This window comes from Cydia amplana, chromosome 11 (genome assembly GCF_948474715.1).
Source record: "Cydia amplana chromosome 11, ilCydAmpl1.1, whole genome shotgun sequence".
Lineage (NCBI taxonomy): Eukaryota > Metazoa > Arthropoda > Insecta > Lepidoptera > Tortricidae > Cydia > Cydia amplana.
This window is the reverse complement of record NC_086079.1, coordinates 12,650,332-12,670,386: the sequence shown is the minus strand read 5'-3', so window position 1 is coordinate 12,670,386 and position 20,055 is coordinate 12,650,332. Positions and strand designations below refer to the sequence as shown.

Below are 20,055 nucleotides of genomic sequence, written 5' to 3'. Positions count from 1 at the left end.
TTGCACTCCGGGAGTGCCGATAGAAGTGAAAACTCACCTCGCTATGTTACCGACGCCCGGTAACACGATACATACGTTTAGCGGAGGTATTCTATTTATTTATTATATATTATTATCATTCTCAAATAAGATCACATTTTTCATTGACATGTTTATTTACATACTACCATGACAACGTCAAATTATTTGAACATAGGTAAAGAGTCTTGAAAAGTATAAATGTCAAATAACATTGAGTTTTTCTTTATTGATTTAAATGCCAGCTAAATTATGAGTGGCCACCTTATGCCCCTTACGGTCACGTGATCGCCTTACGCTGTCTCGAGTTTATCATTTTTTCCCCACCTCAAAAAGTTCCCAGCGCCGCTAAAGAAGTTTTCACTTCAAAAATATTTTGTGTTGAAGACTGACTTCATATATTAAGATAAGATATAAACATAATATTTTTCTTATGATGTACTTATGATTTCTCTGAGATAACGGTTGTTTACAGGAAACTATGATATTCGAAAACCTCGTTAATGAAAGATTGGCTCATTACACTTACCGCATAATAAATCAACCGGAAACGATCCGACAAACGGCCGGAAGCTAATCAGCATGGTATTTGCAATGCATGTTTATAGGCCATGTGTACATAATGTTTGTTACATTTATGTATTTCTGAGAGTATTTGAAATCGGTATTGGGTTTTCAACATTATCAAGAAAATATTAGGATTCAGAACATCTGCATAGCTAGCAAATCTCTGACTTGTTACCGTTCTAACTCATAGGGGTTATTTTAAGAACATCTATCGTGCGCAGCTTTTTTTAGTAAAAAATATCCGTACCTGTGTTTTAGATTCCAGGTGTTTATTAATAAAAGGCTTCACGTTTTCATAATCAGTAATCTTGGATCGTTCTTCAATGATAAGATGAAGCATAAATGTCTTTCTAACGTCGCTCGATAAATAAGTACGTAAATAGACGGATAGGGACGCTTACTCTCTCTTGTTACAAATTTGTTATGGCTATTTTAAGTATGTACATTATATCTATCAATAAAAATCGTAGGTACTATGTACCTACATTGTATAGAATCCATTAGCCATAGATATCCCACTTAAAATACAGAGCCTCCACAGGAAAACTCCCCTCACTTCAAACCGAAATTGACATGAGAATCTTTCGGCGAAACTTGGTTATCCCTTCAGTCCGAGTATTTTCACGAAAAATAAACAACTATGCTGTATAATGTAATACGGCGTGAAGTCGTTCATGGGAAGCAATGTGTGGGGCTGGGATATTCTAGATATTAAAGGGGAGTGCTTAATGATAGCCTTTCAGTAGAATGAAAAAATAAGATCGATCACCTCGGTTGGAGATGAATCGTGTGTTCGTGAGGTTAGGTAAGCATTTGAGTAATTGGATAAGAAAAAAATGCTATGTCTTATGTTGTATTAATGACAACGTTAATTTGCTACTTTCCTACTAGACAAATCAGCTTCTTTTTAGAACGATTTGCTAATATGGAATTTGTATGAAAACGTGTGTAGTGACGTCACAGTCAACTTACCTACTTTTTACACTTTCATCCGATTAATTAAATATAAATTGTGTTTTAAAATAACTGCTATCTATCTAATAATTATTGGGTGCTTTATTTCGTGCACGGTGTGAAATAATTTGTTTTAAGTAGAAGAAAGTACCCAATTGTGCTAGTAATTAATAAAACTTAAAAATCTTAAAATTTAAACATATAAATATGACTATACTAATTTAATACTTATTTTATTTTAACTGTATGCTTGAGTAATATGCTGTTTAAATACCGCTTTTGATAATTAATTGCTTGCTTTTATTTTTCGGTTATATTCCTACTCTGAAATATTTCCAATGAGACGTGGAAATCAAATTCAATTCTAGCGATACCCCTTACGAGAATAAGATCGCTTTCCCGCATATCAGGGATTCACTCGCTTCTCCTTAATCCGAAAACACCCGAAAAGGCATACTCGAGCGGATTGTTCCAATATCGACACGGCACGTATGAATTATTTATATGTTTCGCGACTATCTAGACTTGAACAGAGTGCTCGGAAGCGTGCCTCGCCTACAAGCCTAGATAAGAATATCAAGAAACTATTCAAATGAGTCTTGCATTAAATATGAAAGCAGGTTCGTTTACCTGCCGTGGAATGATAGCCGACCTTTCGATGTTATTTGTGGATTTATATGCTATATAAATTTATTTTAATGTATTTTTAATGTAAATTTTTAAAGTGTTGATTTATATAAATTTATTGTGAGAAACTCTTACTGAAACTGTTTGGAAATATAGATGAAGTGTTGCTGAAATGTACCTATGTTAAACTTATACAGATTCTTGATTAATATACAACATAAAAAAATGCGAGCGAGAGGTAAAATTGAATTGTAAAATTGATATTTCCAAGGCTTCACTAATGTAAAAACTCTGGAATGAAATCCTTTAAAAGCGTTAGCGGGACTTAAGCCTAAGTTTAGATAAATACCTACTGTTAAATGTTTTAACTAAGTACCTTACTTACAACTTTTACTCGGATTGGCGAATAAACATTAGTTACTTAGGCATTGTTTTACGATTAACTGTAGCGCGAAAAGTGCGAAACAACTAACAATATCAAAGACAGCTGTAACTTTCAAATTCTCAATATAATCACAATTAATTGAAATTATGGCTTTTTGGTTTCTGCATTCTTGCTTTATTTAACGCACAGACTACACCGTTTACAAACAGCACCGGTCATCACACATAATGTGCAATTTTAATTTTTACCACTAAGAATGGGGCCAGTACAGCGGTGTCACGCACACGAATTCGAGCCAATCGTTCAGTCTGAACTAGCACGATTCTTAGTGCCCGTAACGTACGTAACGGGCCGTCTTTATAAATATAAGTCAATGTTTACTTGGTATTGCAGTAACAAGCTGGCGTACGAGTATCATCGTTGCATTTACTCATTGCACGTATAACAACACTTTCTTACAACGCTCATGAGTAAAAGACCAGTGCTGTATAATGTCGTGTCAAGCGCGATTAGTGACGTCCATAATACGCGTGTAGTACATTCTGGATACATTCTGATACTTACAAAAGCCTTACATTTGAGCGAAAAAAAATGTCATAGAAATTTAAGAGACAAGCATATGATTGTTAGTTACCGAATGTAAATATCATTGTTGTTGTTTACTTTATGGTGCAAATGCAGACGATTCAGAGTTCAGAAGGCCTACCGCGAACCACGTTCGAGTGTTGCCTCCCTGTCACACTTACGTACGAATTTACAAGTGCGACAGAGAGGCAACACATCGAACGTGGTTCGCGGTAGGCCCTCAGAAAGTCCCTTGAAGGATCATGGAATAAGTTTTACGTTTTTTTACATGCTAGAAAAAGGACATAGGTATGTCTTAAAGAACAGGTAAACAAAACAAATTTAGCTCACCGGTCCAACTGAAAATAAACGAGGATATGGAGGATGTTCCTTGTCCAGGAATAAATACTGTGCACAAAATACATGCTTTCTTTTTGTATCCACGCCAGAAACCTTTTAAGCTGCTCCTGCAGCCGGCATAACAAATTGATTTTTGCCTCTGAGAGCGTACTTATTGCCGTGGTGGTTTCAACGGGTTAAAACGAGAACTTTACAGGCTATTGCTATTTATGTTACACTAAATCAATACCTTCAGGTACGATAGTATAATAATAGCTACCGAGCTTTATTGATGATTATTTAGTTCGGCGCTTAAGTAAATATATTGGTTGAGTATTGTTATATGGCTTTTCCTTTGACTGAATGCTTGTGAATACTATTAAAGTTAGCGCGACATAGCGGAGTAGGTAATTATAAATATGTAGGTAGGTATATACTCGTATTTTCATTATATCGCACACTATGAACAACATGATATATAAAAATCTAAAATAATATTATTATACATTACTATATTATTGATAATTATTATGCGTCTACTAGAATAAAATGGTAGATTATTATTCTCAGTCAGCCGAAAGATTGCTAGATATAAGTCTCCCCTATAGGTACCTAATATCTTTTTAACAACCTGTCGTGCGCTGCTCACATAAAAAGTCTGTAATTTGACTCGGTACTCCGCTTTATGAAAGGCTTTCGTATGGTCCGTTTTCTGGTACGAGGTCCTTCAAAACCATTTTGTCCCAGCGGCAATCGGTTCTACGACCAATAATGATGTCCATACTAAGTAAGCATACTGCAGCTATGCAGTAGTAACTAAGTTCAATATAACACCTCTCTAAGTGTAAGGCCTGAGTGGACGCTCGAAGAGGAGCGTTCGGCGGGGCGTGCAGCGTGGCGTCGGGCTCACAAGTAATTTGAGCAGCGTGTACTAAGGCCGCTCCTATACGTTTGCATTTGTTTAACATGCACGCCGCACGCCCTGCCCCGCTGCACGCCCAACTCGAGCGTCCATTCAGGCCTTACACTAACTATTGATATAATTCATCATATTCAATACACGTCTGCCAGCAATTAACGCTCCGATGATCCGCACATAACACGAATAATCCCGAATATCGATTGTTCTCGCGCCCGTGTCAAATGCTGCAAGTCGACTGCGGAATTGGTTGCACTGCATCGCTTTACAGCCACTTGACTGGAGTGTTATGTGATGTAACGGTGAATGCTACATTGTTTTAAGTGTAACTGCTGCCGTGAACATACTCACGGTATAATATGCGTTGTTATTGTTACCTTTGCCACTGTAATGTAATGATGTAGTTTTTTATACAGGGTGGAAAGATAAGTCGGGCCCTGGAGGGAAACTACCTTAAATCCTTAAGCTGGCTCATTTTACTTAAAGGAGACATTCCTTTATTTTTAAAAAGAAACAAAACTGCATTTAAAGTATTTTTCTTTTTTTCTTCAGTTTGGCTTGCCTAAAAAAATATTGAGTACTAAAATATTAGATTTTATGGCTATTTTGTACGACAGACGAGTGTAAGATCTAATGTTTCTTGGAGAAATGTTATCTTTAACATTAACTGTATCGACTAGTAGAATAAAATTGCGAGTTTTTATTTTTTGGAATTTTTAGTCGGTTCGATTCCCGGGCGAGACAAGCGAGTTTTAGAAAATCTTTGAATGCAATTTTGTTTCTTTTTAAAAGTAAAGGAATGTCGCCTTTAAGTAAAATGAGCCAGCTTAAGGATTTAAGGTAGTTTCCCTCCAGGGCCCGACTTATCTTTCCACCCTGTATATCTCTCTGAGTAGAACGGCTGTTTTTGACTGGAATCCTTCCTCGCGTTGTCCCGGCATTTTGGCCACGCTCATGGGAGCCTGGGGTCCGCTTGGCAACTAATCCCAGGAATTGGCGTAGGTACTAGTTTTTACGAAAGCGACTGCCATCTGACGTTCCAACCCAGAGGGTAAACTAGGCCTTATTGGGATTAGTCCTGTTTCCTCACGATGTTTTCCTTCACCGAAAAGCGACTGGTAAATATCAAATGATATTTCGTACATAAGTTCCGAGAAACTCATTGGTAGGAGCCGGGGTTTGAACCCGCGACCTCCGGATTGCAAGTCGCACGCTCTTACCGCTAGGCCACCAGCGCTTCCTGTTTTTGACTGGAATGTTATAAGAAATATGTACCCTCATCTGTTATTTATTTGTGATAAGAAATAAATGATAAATAATACGAGTAATATTCACATTGACATATTGCAAATTGTTTGTTCCATGATTGGTGCCGTCACCTTATACGCATTGAATTATTATACAGATCAAATTTAATGGTACTAAGAATTTCAACAAAAATAGAACTAACATTTTGTGTAAGTAGATTATGTAGATTTCTTTTATTTCGTAATAATTACTTACCTTGTATACCATTTTTTACACTTTACGTTGAAGGTGTACGGGAGTTCAATATTCATTAAAATAATTTCCATTTTATATTTATAAGTGAACATCAATAAAGGTATCTCATTTCATTCATTACGACTGGGATCAAAGAAAATTGAGGGCTGGAAGCAGCTTCATCATTAATCGTTTAGATTTATTGGAGAGGAATCATGCCTATTTACGAATACCTACCTTTCAAGTAAAAAGTTATAGAAGAAAATGTTTTAACATTAAGTATAACAGGCAATTAAAACAAGAAATTTTGTTTTGAAGATGGTTAGAAAATGGGACAAATATTATGCTTTTGTCTGAGGTAGGTATTATTTAGAAATTACCTCTATACCTCTTGATTTTGCAAGTAGCTGGGGTTCTGAAGGTATAGCATAAAGTGGGAATTAAGGATTTTGGGCCGTTTCTTACCTTATTTTTTGAATTGAAATTTAATTGAAGTTTTATATACCTACTATGAAATCATTAATTGTAATTCACTTGAATCTCATTGTAAATATTAACCCATGTTGACAGTGTATGATCAGTACCAATAAATAAATCTATCTATCTATCTATCTATGCAAAGGTCTATCGTCAACCAATTTGGTAATGCAACAGTTTGATAGGTAATAATATGTTTGCTTCCGTTACAACTCGTGGGAGTTATTTGACTAACTTATTTATAGAAAATAAGCAAAGAAATCAAAGTCGTTTCTAGCCCACAGATCAGGCTCTCAGGCTTAAGCGACAGTGGGCGGGACAAGTTTTTCGTAGAACAGATGGTTGCCGAGTCTGAAATGAGGAAATCCGCAAAAAAAATCAAGATCATTCATATAGCTCACAGATAGTTTCAGGCTTAAGTGACATTGGACGGGACACGTAGTTTGCAGACAACTTATTAGTCTTATTACATTGGAACCGGTATACCGGAAAATGGTGCCATATTCTGATTGCCATAACTGGTTATGAATAATCTGTCAATAGTCAAGTGACATTTCTTCAACCAGAAATCATCAGAAATTACTGTTGACAGCTGAAAGATCATGTCAATAACAAATCCAGATCAAATTCATAACCAGTGATTTTAATCAAAATAAGACTCTTATTCAAAATCAAGTAAACCGCCAGATTGAAGGTTGTAAAGATTCTCAGAGGAAGTCTTTATCTAGAACTTCTAGAAGTAGATGTATGTATTTCTTGTACGATTTGTAATAATGTGCAAGACTGCAAGAATGTGCAATTCGAACTTCAAAATATTCACAAGAGACGACACGTACTAGATCCACTCTAGATACGTTATAGTTTAGATTTCAACTAGTTCTCTTTTGCAGTGCAATTCGAGCAACCAATGTCACTTTTACGTTAGATAGAGTTAGATATCTATTAGATGTGAATTGGATCTCTAAGTCATATCTTGTGGAAATCGTTCAAGAGTATCTCCAGAATCGCGGAGATGTCAAATTTGACAGGTTATATAGATCTTAAACATATCGTTATCGTATCTTGGCGATGTCTAAAAGATATCTAACAGATGTCTATTTCAAAATCTGAATCGGGCCCAGAGTATTGATTAGGTTTAGTAATCACTAAAATACTGAGTTAGTTTAAGTGCCTACGTCTATCGTCCATACACACATAGCTCTACACGTCTGTGTAGATAGGTAGCAGACAGATATCCTACCTTCTGAGAATCCTTAGCATAATAGTGAGCTTAAGCAAGACAATAGTTCATAGAAACTGTACATTATATTGTACGGCCCATTATGTAGACAATAGGGCTGCATAATATATAATTGGAAAGGTTCATATATTGTTCATCAGGTGACTTGAATTTATATGTAAGTAAGTAGGTATGGATATAGGTATGGCAATAATCCTTCTTTTTTTCTCATTATTTTAGTAAAATAATCTTTAAAAAAAGCTGATTTAAATCGATATTATGCCAAAATATTTCTTGAAATTGATACTAACCTACTTCAAAAACAGTGTTTAATTGCTGAAAAAAACTTACTCATAGAGTACCTAACGACACCTAAACTACTCTGATATCAATAATCTACTATACATGTCTATAAATAATAACTTAATAAGGATTTGTTATTTTACAGGTAAACCCAGATGAAAACCGATTACCCGTCATATCCCATTCGTCTCCACGTAAGTAGATCGTTTCATTTTTCTCTCCACTAAGGATTACCCCACTCAATCTGACCTGGCACAGCGCGAATACAATTTGTACATAAAGGCTCAAGTATGCGTGGCGAGGAATTCGGTACGCATTCGTAGCTCTGCTCTCGATATCGCAGTGTACAAGTCAACAACGTCCGTGGTCTAATAAAACATGGTCTTCTCTTCCCAGAGTGTCACTTGCCTACGTCACAATAACATTGCCACTTTATTTCAACATAACATGTTACATGGGTACATTATATCTATGGTTAATAAGTTAAAATATTTCTTTATAATTTTATAATTTTCATTTATTTGTATTTTATCTTAAATTTTACAATAACACGTCATTTTTAATTATTCGTTAGCAATATCTTCCGATTCACGAAAGAAATTTCAGACGTTCGGGTAATTCTGTTTACACTACTGGCAACACAGGATAGCGCTGTCACATTTGACAATCCGCCATTTTGTCCCTGACCGTCATCCTTGTCGAACGCGTGTTAATTGTTATTTCCTTCTCGCTCAGTGTCAGCAGTCGCAGTGTTTTCCAAACTTTTCACGTCGTAAGCTTGGTAATTAATGTTTTGTTACGAAAATGGTTGGCTGTTCTATTCGGAACTGTAAGAGTAGGGGTGAAAAGGGCAGTATACATTTGTTTTATTTTACTATGTTTCTACATGAATAACTTAAGATTAATGCCGTTAAAATAATTTTCACCGTTGGTTAAAATTCTCCCACATTTTAAAGTTTGAGAACCTGTAAACAGCATGATGACGTAGGCAAGTGACAGTTAGGTCATTCGCGAATCTCGGAAGAGAGTACCAGGCGGAGTATATTATTATACCATGACAACGTCGTATGTTCATAAAAATGTCATACTCAAAGTTATGCACGTGTCCGTGGGCTTTTGAACACGGCTCGATACATTCTTTGATGTGTACCTAATGTAATATATTTTATAAGTTGTCACCAATGCACGCCTCGCCAGTCATGTAAATACTTAAATCAAAACTCTGACGGAGAAAAAAATTAAGCCGGAAAAAATAAACAGAAAGAAACGTTCATATTTAACAACACATCAAATGGTTCAGTACTGGTGTTCATATTATGATATATAAAAGAAAATTTTATATAAGTACAGGAAGTTATAATTATACCGATCAAAGAAATTGGGTCGAGGGTACTGCTGGAAAGATACATATAAATATAATTTAATGAATATGTAAAAGGTTTCCGTCAATAATTTGTCGCATGTTTGAAAATTGTTATGCCGCTGTCAATAAATTACTGCTTGAGCTTTAATAAAATATGTATTTGTTGAGCACACTAATTGAAATCAAATCAGATACAAATCTAACGTAAAAGGTGATTTATAATATTTATAGATGCTACCAGTCAATAGTACTAGACTCTTTGGCATATCAGAGCTTCCGATAGTATGGTACTTATTAGCTACGTACGTACAATCAGTTCCATAACATAGGTATTTAGGAATCCACTTTTCTTTGGAGCTAGATAATATGGAAACGTATAGGTATTAACGTCAAGGCACTTACTGTAGGTGCAGTTAGATTATAAAGATATTTGAATTGTAGGAAGAACTTCAGAGTACTTATCATTTTAACTTGGTGAAAAATTCTTAATAAGTAGACGTGCGTCATTAATAAGTAGTATAAGAATGAGATTCCTCCATTATTCGTATAAATTATCATTTTGACTCAGAAAGAGTAATAAAAGTATTCCTCGACTAAAGGATTTATTAATTTTACAGACTTCGCGGAAACCGGAGAGAAAGGGGCGCTTGTAAGTAATAAATTATAGATACCTATATTACCTAGGTAGTATTACTTTCATACAATTTCCATGACAATTTAATAATATAAATAATATTCATTCGTATCTACATAGAGATCAAAGATGAAAGAAAGAAAAAGAAAGAAAGAAGATGAAAGGTGGTTATAATAAACGACATTATAATTTATTGAATGACCCCCGTTCTGAGTCATGGCCTGTCCAACAGGTCTCCATCGCCATACAGCGGGGTAACGCTGCAAGTGTTGGGGACCTTTGGACCCGGCATGGCTCAGAACGGGTTTTAGTTCTTAAGTTTTGTATGTACCTACGTATTTATATTATTGAAATAAACCCTTTTTGTTCTCATAATAAATATCTTAAAGGATAATAAAAAATAAAAATTTAAGTAATTATTTTTCATTTATGGTTTTTAATAAAAGGAAACCCGGTATTATAAAATTAGTAACAATTGCAGCATATCATTCCATTTATGTATTTTGCTTTCCGCTCATTAGTATACATTTTACAGTAATATATTCTGTCTGTCTATGCATATTAAACTAATCTCCTTTGCACGACCTTAACCCACATATTATATAACTGTTTCAATGGGTTTCTAGAAATTGTATTATAATGCTAATTACGCCGAACAATTTCGTGGAATCAAATAATATTTAACTTTACGAGTAGTTTCCTTCCAAAGCCTATTAAATTAATTATATTTTCAATCAACATTGTAATAGAAAAGGCAGTAATACAATAATATGTACAAAACTTAAGAAACTAAACCACTGTACTTATTACTTATTTCTTAATTACTTCTTACTCGTACTGTAAGTACTTATCCGTTACTGTCCAAACAACAGAAAAATTCGTTTGTTTTATACCAAAATATCACGCGATGCGATAATCATAAATCATAACCTCGGATAAAGTATTTTCTTTAAGAAGATGTCCAGTATCTGTGTCCAGTTCACTGTAGTATACCTATACCATCCTTATGTTTTCAATGTGAATATATATTTAAACCAGATCCCCTTGTCCGGCCAATGCAAGTGCACAGTGAATGACTTGTCTCGGCTACTGTCGACGGTGCCCGGCCTAAAGGGCGCCCCGGGCCCTCAAGGGCCAACAGGCGCGGATGGCACCACCGGCGCACCGGGTAAAACGGTAAGATTATTCACATTGATTTATTTGTAACTAGCGACCCACCCCGGCTTTGCACGGGTTAACAAATTATACATAAACCTTCCTCTTGAATCACTCTATCTATTTAAAAAAAACGCAATAAAATCCGTTGCATAGTTTTAAAGATCTTAAGCGGCCCACTGATTAACAGTCCGCCGGACAGTATCGGCCTGTCAGTTGTTCGGAACTGTCAACTTTTTGTTCTAACTGACAGGCCGTCCGGCGGACTGTTAATCAGTGGGCCCCTTAAGCATACATAGGGACAGACAACGGGAAGCGTCTTTGTTTTATACAATAACTATAAATTTATTTATAGGCGATTATAAACATTACAAATAATTATTAAAATTACCTTATTGACAAATGTATTTTATTCCTTGACAGGGACAAATGGGTGATCCAGGTCCTCCAGGCCCAATAGGGCCAAAAGGTGACAGAGGAGAGAGGGGAGATATTGGCCCTTCTGGCCCAGAAGGTCAGCCCGGGCCAAAAGGGGAGCCAGGAGTGGATGGATCCGCCGGTCCACAAGGACCCCCTGGACCTCCTGGACCCGCAGCAGCTATCATGGTAAATTAAATATAGTATTATCAAACATAAATATATTTTGTGTAAATGTATTTTTATTCTGTAAGGTAATAAATAGAATCTTTAAATATTAGATATTTAAAAAATTACACTTAACTGAAAAAATATTACAAAATAAGCATGTTTATTGTATCAATTTTCTAACAGAATTCAATTTAATTAACAAAATCTGAAAATCACACTTTTCTTGCGTAGATTGCATTTTTGACAATTCCGAAATAAGTATTCTAAATAATTTAAGTACCTACATATTTTTGCCTTGTCATAATCTGGAGGCACGGCCGTGCCCCCGCCAAGGCGAGACATACTATAGTCATAGTGAGGTTTAAAATAGTTACAACATAATCATTTCTATTCTGATTTGTCAGGAATCAACCGGATTAACCGTAACCGGTCTACAGACCGAGAGAGGACCTATGGGACCCCCAGGCCCCCAAGGCGACCGGGGTTATCCGGGTAACAAAGGGGAGAGGGGATTACACGGGTCCAAGGGCGACAAAGGAGAACGGGTAAGTGTACTTGTGTGATGATTAGATAGATAATATTAAATCTCCAACACACCTGTAGGCTTAACACGAGTACGCCGCCGCGACAATATATCATGTGCGAGATATACTACAGGTAGAAAAAGGAGGGTAGTCTATCTCTCGGTGAACTCTAGTTAAACGAAGCATACTGAATAATTCTAGAGCATAAAAAAAAACTATGGATGCGTGACATGCGTGAAAAAAGTTTTTATTCACCGCCATTTGACGTACAGTTTATCTTTTTTATCTTTTAATTAGTTTTAAGTATGTGTTTAGATAAAGTAGTGTATGTAACTGTACATAATTAGGCTTAAAACACTCGTGTGATCATATTAAGATACTCACTAACGTTCGTTTCTTAAACCCACACTCGTGTTTTAATGCCTTTCGTTATGTAGCAGTCACATAAACTACTATTATTTACTATGTGAAATTACGTAACGCTGGTAAATGCGTTAACATTTTTGTTTGGGCTTTGAAAACATTTTACGATAGTTTACACTCAAATAGAAACATCCTTTTTTAATTTTAAATATATAAATAACAATATCATTAAGCAAGCGTTTAAAGTGAAACTCGTAACTTCAATAATGTTCCTGTTACTTGTGGTACGGTCCACTTACAAGACTTCAGTTGTATGTCGATTTTGTAAAATAAGATTAACCGGTCCTTCATAAAACACTTTGTCACGAGAAGCGAAATTAAAATAAAATCTCTTACGACCCTCGCTAATTTAGTAGGTACGCGTAGAATAAATTCGGGGCTAACGCAATAAGCGCCGGCTTGACCCTCGTAACGGACGTTATGTTACTTCAACCCGTGAGCTTATAACTGTGTTACTAGGGTTATGTGGGGCTGAGGGGCCCTCATGGAGCGAAAGGCGAGCGCGGACAGCCCGGACGCGATGGCACGCCCGGTCTACCTGGCCCTCACGGCCGGCCAGCAGAAAAGGGAGAGAAAGGTAACAAACTAACTCAACCATCAAATTTTATGTTACACTATGACCCTTATTTATGCGCGGGGAACTCGTTTGCAAGATTTTAGGGCTATATTGCAACGATTTGGAAAATCTTTATTTTTTACGCCGGACCTTTTGAAGTGTCAAACGTACAGGTTGCTCGACTTTTATTGCCTTCGAACGTAACTTTTGTTCTTTATTCTGCAGAGACATTTTGTTTTTCTGCAAATGACGTTATTTTCTGAAAATGAGTTTTGTTATTCCGTAGTTACAAGTTCCATTGCTGTTTGACATAGTTCACAGGTCTTATTTTTATTCAATTTGTCGAACTATATTCTTTTATTCGTATTTGGCATTTGTTTTTGTTGTTTATTTCGAGATTTTTATACTTGGATTAACATCACATGTCCCTTTTATATCTATGTTTTTCTGTTATCGCAGTCTAGTAAATAAAAGAGACTGACATCCCCCATGGCAACGCCGCGAAAATCGTTATTGAAGTACTTAGTCGTCATTAACTATAATATTCTTACCTTTAAGTTATCTGCGTATGAAAGCTAAGTTTTCATATCTTTATTATTCAAAAACTGATAAGACAGTTGCATTTTTATCTTTAATATTATGAAATCATTTACTATAACAGGTGCCCAAGGAACTCCTGGCCCGCCCGGGCCCCCTGCACCTGCCATTATTGACAATTCAATAGCAACGGGTACTGCAAGCAGTAGTAAGTTAGATTTACTTAATTAAGCACTTTACTTAACAATTGAGCGTAGTTTCGAGAAAACACGAGTTGAAACTTTGACCCTCAAATATGGGAATTTAGAAACGCTTTTTTACTAATTTAGTTCTATACATGAAATTTTTGGGATGTTATTATTGCCTTAAATTGGTAAAATTGATATTTTAAATTCGGAAAATGTAAAATATTGGCCGACAATAAAATGGGATGTGTTAGTTATCATGTTTTACCTGTACACAAAATGGACTAACTTTTGTGGATTACGTAAAAATTATATAAAAAATGAATATCAATGATAGAAAATAATGAGAAAAATGAAAAAGATCTTTTTACACGGCATTATAAGTAAATTCTAAAAACTAACGTAGCAATAAAAAGTAATAAATGACATGCAACGTGTTATTATTTACAGGTAAACAATTATAAGTGAATTCTTCTTGCAATTTTTGAATTTTCCCTCCATTAGTGAAGAAAAATAGGCACAATACGCTCCTTATTAATTAAATAACTGCAAAAAACGTATATTGCTGATTTTCTTGCGATTAATGAGCATATTTTAATCAGTTTTAAGTGAACTTAATACTATCTAGTAGTAAACTATACAACGTCTTAAAAGAAATGTCTACAGGTAAATAGTAATGAATAATGTTATAGAGTTTTACCAGTTGCTGTAACTAGGTTCTTAATTATAGTTACATTCAGGCAAATAATGTAAAGGTTACGTGACCAGTTTTATGAAATATGTAGTTTTAAATGCCCTTATTATTTTTTACGTGCACATTATATTTTATTTCTTGTCTTTTAGTACGTTTTTACACTCTCTAACTTTCTAAATAATAAATATAAATTAAAAAATGCCACATATATATATATAAAACAATAAAATTTGAACAAAACTGTATATATAACTCATTTTTGACTATTTTGTCAGTTATCATGTTTTGGAAGTATACCGACGATATTATGAATGTAAGATTGTTTGTTCGAAAGTTTGTTACTTAATTACTTATCTAAAAATTGCTAAACAGATTTAAATTATTTGGCACACGAATGGTCAGTTTAAAACCTTAATTAAAAACTTGTAAGACAATAAAACCCTTCATTTACCTTCCAGTTCTCACAACAATGTTTACCTATACAAAATCATTTTGTCTTTGCTGTTCACAATGCAGTAATGTCCACAAAAAAGTACGATGAAACGTGCAAAAAATCTAGCCAACTTGCGCAAACATAAAAGCATAGCTACTAATAATCCAACCCATTTACGTCTATGTGCAAAAGAAATTGAAAATAGAAAAACATATTTTCCTTAGCATATTTTGTTTGACAAACTGGTAAGAAATGAGAAACTCCTCCCGTTTAGTGGTAGAACAAAACTTGCGCATTTCCTAGATTTTATAAGAGACTAGTTTATTAATAAAGTCTGTCTATCTTTAGACAAAGAAGTGGTCCTTATACTCGTAACTATTAGCGTAACTACGTAGCGCTTATCACAGCGTAGCGTAGTGCTTAGCTGAGGTTGTAGCAAAATTTTATAGCGTTTTGATATCTCGTTAGTATCTACGTCTATTTATGATACAAAGAAAGAAAAAAATAATGGCATTACGTTTTAGGCGCAGGTAGTTTTGCAAAATAATTGTGTAATAAATGAATAGAAATCATTATATATAACGAATAATTTTTAATTTTATTAAGTCCAACTACAGTAGTTGTGTGTAGTGTGTAGTAACTAGGTACAAGTACAACGATTGCTAGTTCTAAGCTATATGGTACGGTATGTGGTAGCTAGAGGTGACCGATCACAATGAAATTATAATAAAGTCGATAGAACACATACATAACATCTGCAAGGTCTATCTTTTTACCTTACCTGTCTCTGATTTTATCTTATCTCCTGTTATTGGATGCATACCGCGTCGTGTAGCCAGCTTTGCAACAGTTTATTTAGTGTCAAAGCTATTTCAGAATACATTCCTAGACATACGAGTACAGCAGAGCGCTAGTACGCAAGGCGTAGCGATGGATTTACGAGTATTTAAGAGTATGAGGATATTCGACAAAAATGAAGTACAAATATACTTAACCAATCTATTTATGCTATTTATTTAATATATTAACCACGATCTTGAGTGGAGCCAAGCATCAGGCTATAATCAATAGGCTTTTCCGTTAAAGAAACCTTTTCCAGTGAGTCCCGTTTTACTCAATACAAAATCTCATTTTAAAATTCTGAAATAATGATGTCGGTTACCGGTACATTAGGTTCTTAGGTAACACTTGTTTGTGTAACGAATAACTCTTGTTGTATTTTATACGTTTTCCATAACAGAACAAGACCATTTCCTTTGTAAGCCTCTTGTATTTCTCAGTTTTGTTTGTCGGCTAGGTTTTGTGCTCTGTTTCCACAAATTAAGGTTCCATTTTCATTGAAAACGTTGAGCACGATGCAAGTTTGAGTTTTCTTAGCGGGAATTCCAGATTTCATCTTGAAGATTCGCCTTCACCGCTCATTATACTGGGTTGTACTTGTAACTAGCAACGCATTTCAAATATTTCATCTTCTTTTTACATTCACCAGAAATTGTATCACACGATTTTATGCCTTTTTAACTAAGATCGTCTCAGTAAATCTTTGCGCATTTCGTCGTGTAAGATTGCATGCCTCCCGTCACCCAATTTGAACTTAAATTTTATGTAATTTTGCTATAATTCACCTGTGCGTCTCGCAGAAAATACCAATTTACAGTGAGCTGCAAAATTGCATGGAGAAATTATGAATGAATTCATTTATAAATTCGCCATGCACTTTTACGGCTGATGGTTCGCTCGAATCGGCCTCCCGTTGAGTGATGTATAACTGCTTAAGCTGCTGTACTGTGAGACTATGGGATAAGTTTTATATGTCAATCTGTGTAAGAATGTTCCATAATATTTATTTATTTACACTTTGTGAGTTAAACGTTAGTCCTATGTGCTCCATCTATTATAAAATAGTGATATTTGGGGGGGAAATATAAATTGTTATGTATACGTAATGTTCGCAGGCCCCCGAGAAGTAGCAGCGCTCGTGAAGGCGGTAAAGGGGGAGAGGGGTGAAAAGGTAATTACTTCCTTGTCGATGTAAATTTTAGCATTTTACTAAGTCGTACCCGTTTTATGGCCTTGTATAAAGCAAACTAAATCAAAGCAACTGATGGTAAGTTGGCTCATAGTGTGGATATAAAATCTCCAGATTCTAAGTGTCCTTATAATTTTATAATTTTATAATGTTTTTATGTCATAGTGCTGATAAGATAAGGTCATACTGAACAACGCTGTAAATAGATTAACATAAACTTTAATTTAAGAGGCACTTAATTTCTATTTACTTCACAAATCGAGCTTTAGTTTAATGAAATAGTTTAGTATAATTAATCTTACAGGTAAATAAACACCTAGTACCCACCATAACTAATGCGACTACACAATAACATCAGTAACCACGATATCAACTAACACATTTTGACGTACAGATTACGTAACCTGACGATAACACCTGACTTATCGGCCTCACCTTGGTTCACCTCACCCTATGAAAATATAAAACAATGTCTACGGCCTGAACCCCATAATATAAAGCGAAAAGTTACAAGTTTTAGGTGTTAATCGGCTACTTTAGCACGATCAACGTAAACTTAGCCAATGGTAAGAACCCCTTTGAACACTATTGGCGGGTTAGATTTGTTACATTGTACTTGGGCGTTTTTTTTTGTTGTCTCCTACACTTTTTTTTTCATATTTGGGATTTTTTATGTTATTTCTACTCAGAATCACGAGCTCTTTCTATCGTAATAGGCGAAAAAAAGTGTCCCAAAATTTCCATACATTTTTCGATCTTTCCATTTCGCGACCGCCATACAAAGTCTATGAAAAATGGTGACGGAATGGAAATAAAAACTTAGGACACTTTTTTTCTCCTATTAGGATAGAAAGAGCTCGTGATTCTGAGTAGAAATAACATAAAAAATCCCAAATTTGAAAAAAAAAAGTGTAGGGGACAACAAAAAAAACGCCCACTTAACAAATGTGTTTATAAAATGAGGTCTTGAACGAGAACAAGAACCAATAATGTATTTTTACAGGCAATACTTAATATACCTATATATTTTATCTCATAAAAATAAAATGAAATTCTTCAGTTGCATGTAGCAGGCATCTTTTTATCATCTCGATTAAGTGAAATGAAACATTATTCAATATGCTTCAGTTAAGGTACTGTAGGTATATTATTTCACTTTTATGATTCCATTTTTTTTGTAATGAGCTATTGCTTTTTATTTCAGTTCTTTCACTGATAGGCCTTCCATATTGAAAGCAATCCAAGCCCGTTCATAAATGAACCCACGCAACTTACCTTTTTTATGCCTCTCGTATAATAAAATAATACAATACCGATAACCTAATTAATGTAGCATTAAAATCCCATTGTTGACAAACAATTGAATTACGTATAACAAACATTTCAAGCGACAGAAATGTTGGATAGTTTTAACGTATATGACAAGTAAAGTGATAGGTATTGATTACATCTATTATTTTGTGAGGTCAGCTGTATAAAGCCCGCATTAAAAACACGTACGTAACACACAAAACAAAACAACTATTAGCTCAAATAGATTATTGTTTTTTAAATAAAGAGGGTAATTTTCGATGTCATCCGTAGCTTCCGGAAAATTATAGCTTAGAACATTGACCTGACAATTGTGAGGTAACACGAAATCAGCAGCGCATGACTTCACAAATTATATATTATGAATTATGAGCATTATAAGCTACGAAATGTCTAAGAATAAAGTATAAGACATTTCTAAAATTTATAATATTCCCATTAGAGATATGGCACAAGTTAAAGTTTTGAACTAGTGGTAATGTTAAACAGTAACGCTATAATTTATAGCTCACTTGATAGAAAATGGAATCAAATAACTTACAAATCCACCTGAACTTTAAGCTGAGAACAACATAATTATATCTCTATAAAATATGAATGGACTATTAAATATTCAAATGTTAGTTACATAAAATCAATAAACTGATGGATTTGATATTCAATGTTTGAAATTTTAAATAGGGTGAGAAAGGCACAAGGGGCATGGAAGGCCCACAAGGTTTCCCTGGAAACGACGGGAAGCCAGGAGAGCGCGGCGACATCGGACCATCAGGTCTGCCCGGGACGCAAGGACTTCCTGGCCTTACAGGGCCGAAAGGGGAAAGGGGCGAAGCTGGCCCACCCGGCCCGGTGGCTCTTTCGAAGGAGGAAGCCTCTGTTTGGACAAAGGTAAATAACATCTGGTTTATACCATAATTCATAGCATTTCATTTTCCAGAATTTTATATTCGTAATAATGATATTTTTTTATATACACATTTGATTTTCTGGGTTTTAAACTGATTTTGTTTTTGTTTAAATCAGGCTTTTCTAATAGGTATGATAATAAATTAACAGTGAATAATCAGCTTGATGAAAAGTTCATTACAGTAAACTTAATTTTACAAAATTTAACCAAAAAATCTACCTAAAGTTTACTTTTGGACTTAATTTGTGAATTGTTCGAATACTAGGATCTAATAAGATCCTTTATTATTAATAGTGGTGGTCATGACCCTCGCTCCGGGTCGTTCCTTGTGCAAAGGTTGACCATCGCGGTTAAACGTGGCAACGCGGCGAGCGTGATGGGCTCCTTTGCATCTGGAGGGGCGCGCACGAATTCTGTGAATAGGTTTTGAATTTGTTAGTTGTTAGTTTAGATTAAGAGTAGTAGTAGGCTTTGTTTAGTTTTACGAGTTATTTAAGTAAAGTTAATTTTAATATTATTTATTAATTTTATTAATATATTCTATCCGCCATAGCCATATTTTTGACACTTAATATTGCAAGCAGCAGCAATTTAACATCTAAAAAGTCTGGGCTTTTCGTAGCAAATAGAAGTTTAGTAGAAAATTTGTTCAAGAGCGTTCTCTTGGAAAATTTGATAAGATCAAATTCTGTGTTAAAAGAGCAGTAAAGGGAGAAATTCTAGGAAGAATCTACAACAAGCGTGCACAATTTGCTTATTAGAGTTAAAAAAATGATATTTATAAAGAACTTTCTACTTTTAACTATGAATTTTTATTTTTTAAATATTGAATGCTTTTTTCGGTAACAAAATTCAACACGAA

General features: G+C 34.9%; 1 protein-coding gene across 1 annotated transcript in view; it reads left to right on the top strand.

Moving 5' to 3' along the window:
• Positions 1–20,055, top strand: part of LOC134652124 (collagen alpha-1(XVIII) chain-like) — a 60,326-nt gene that overhangs the window by 25,962 nt on the left and 14,309 nt on the right. Inside the window, exons 3-11 of the mRNA XM_063507292.1 lie at positions 8,000–8,048; positions 9,835–9,866; positions 10,890–11,027; positions 11,430–11,612; positions 11,999–12,139; positions 13,001–13,118; positions 13,759–13,842; positions 16,902–16,957; positions 18,968–19,174. Coding sequence (XP_063363362.1) covers positions 8,000–8,048; positions 9,835–9,866; positions 10,890–11,027; positions 11,430–11,612; positions 11,999–12,139; positions 13,001–13,118; positions 13,759–13,842; positions 16,902–16,957; positions 18,968–19,174 — 1,008 coding nt within the window. The remainder of the gene's footprint in view (positions 1–7,999; positions 8,049–9,834; positions 9,867–10,889; positions 11,028–11,429; positions 11,613–11,998; positions 12,140–13,000; positions 13,119–13,758; positions 13,843–16,901; positions 16,958–18,967; positions 19,175–20,055) is intronic.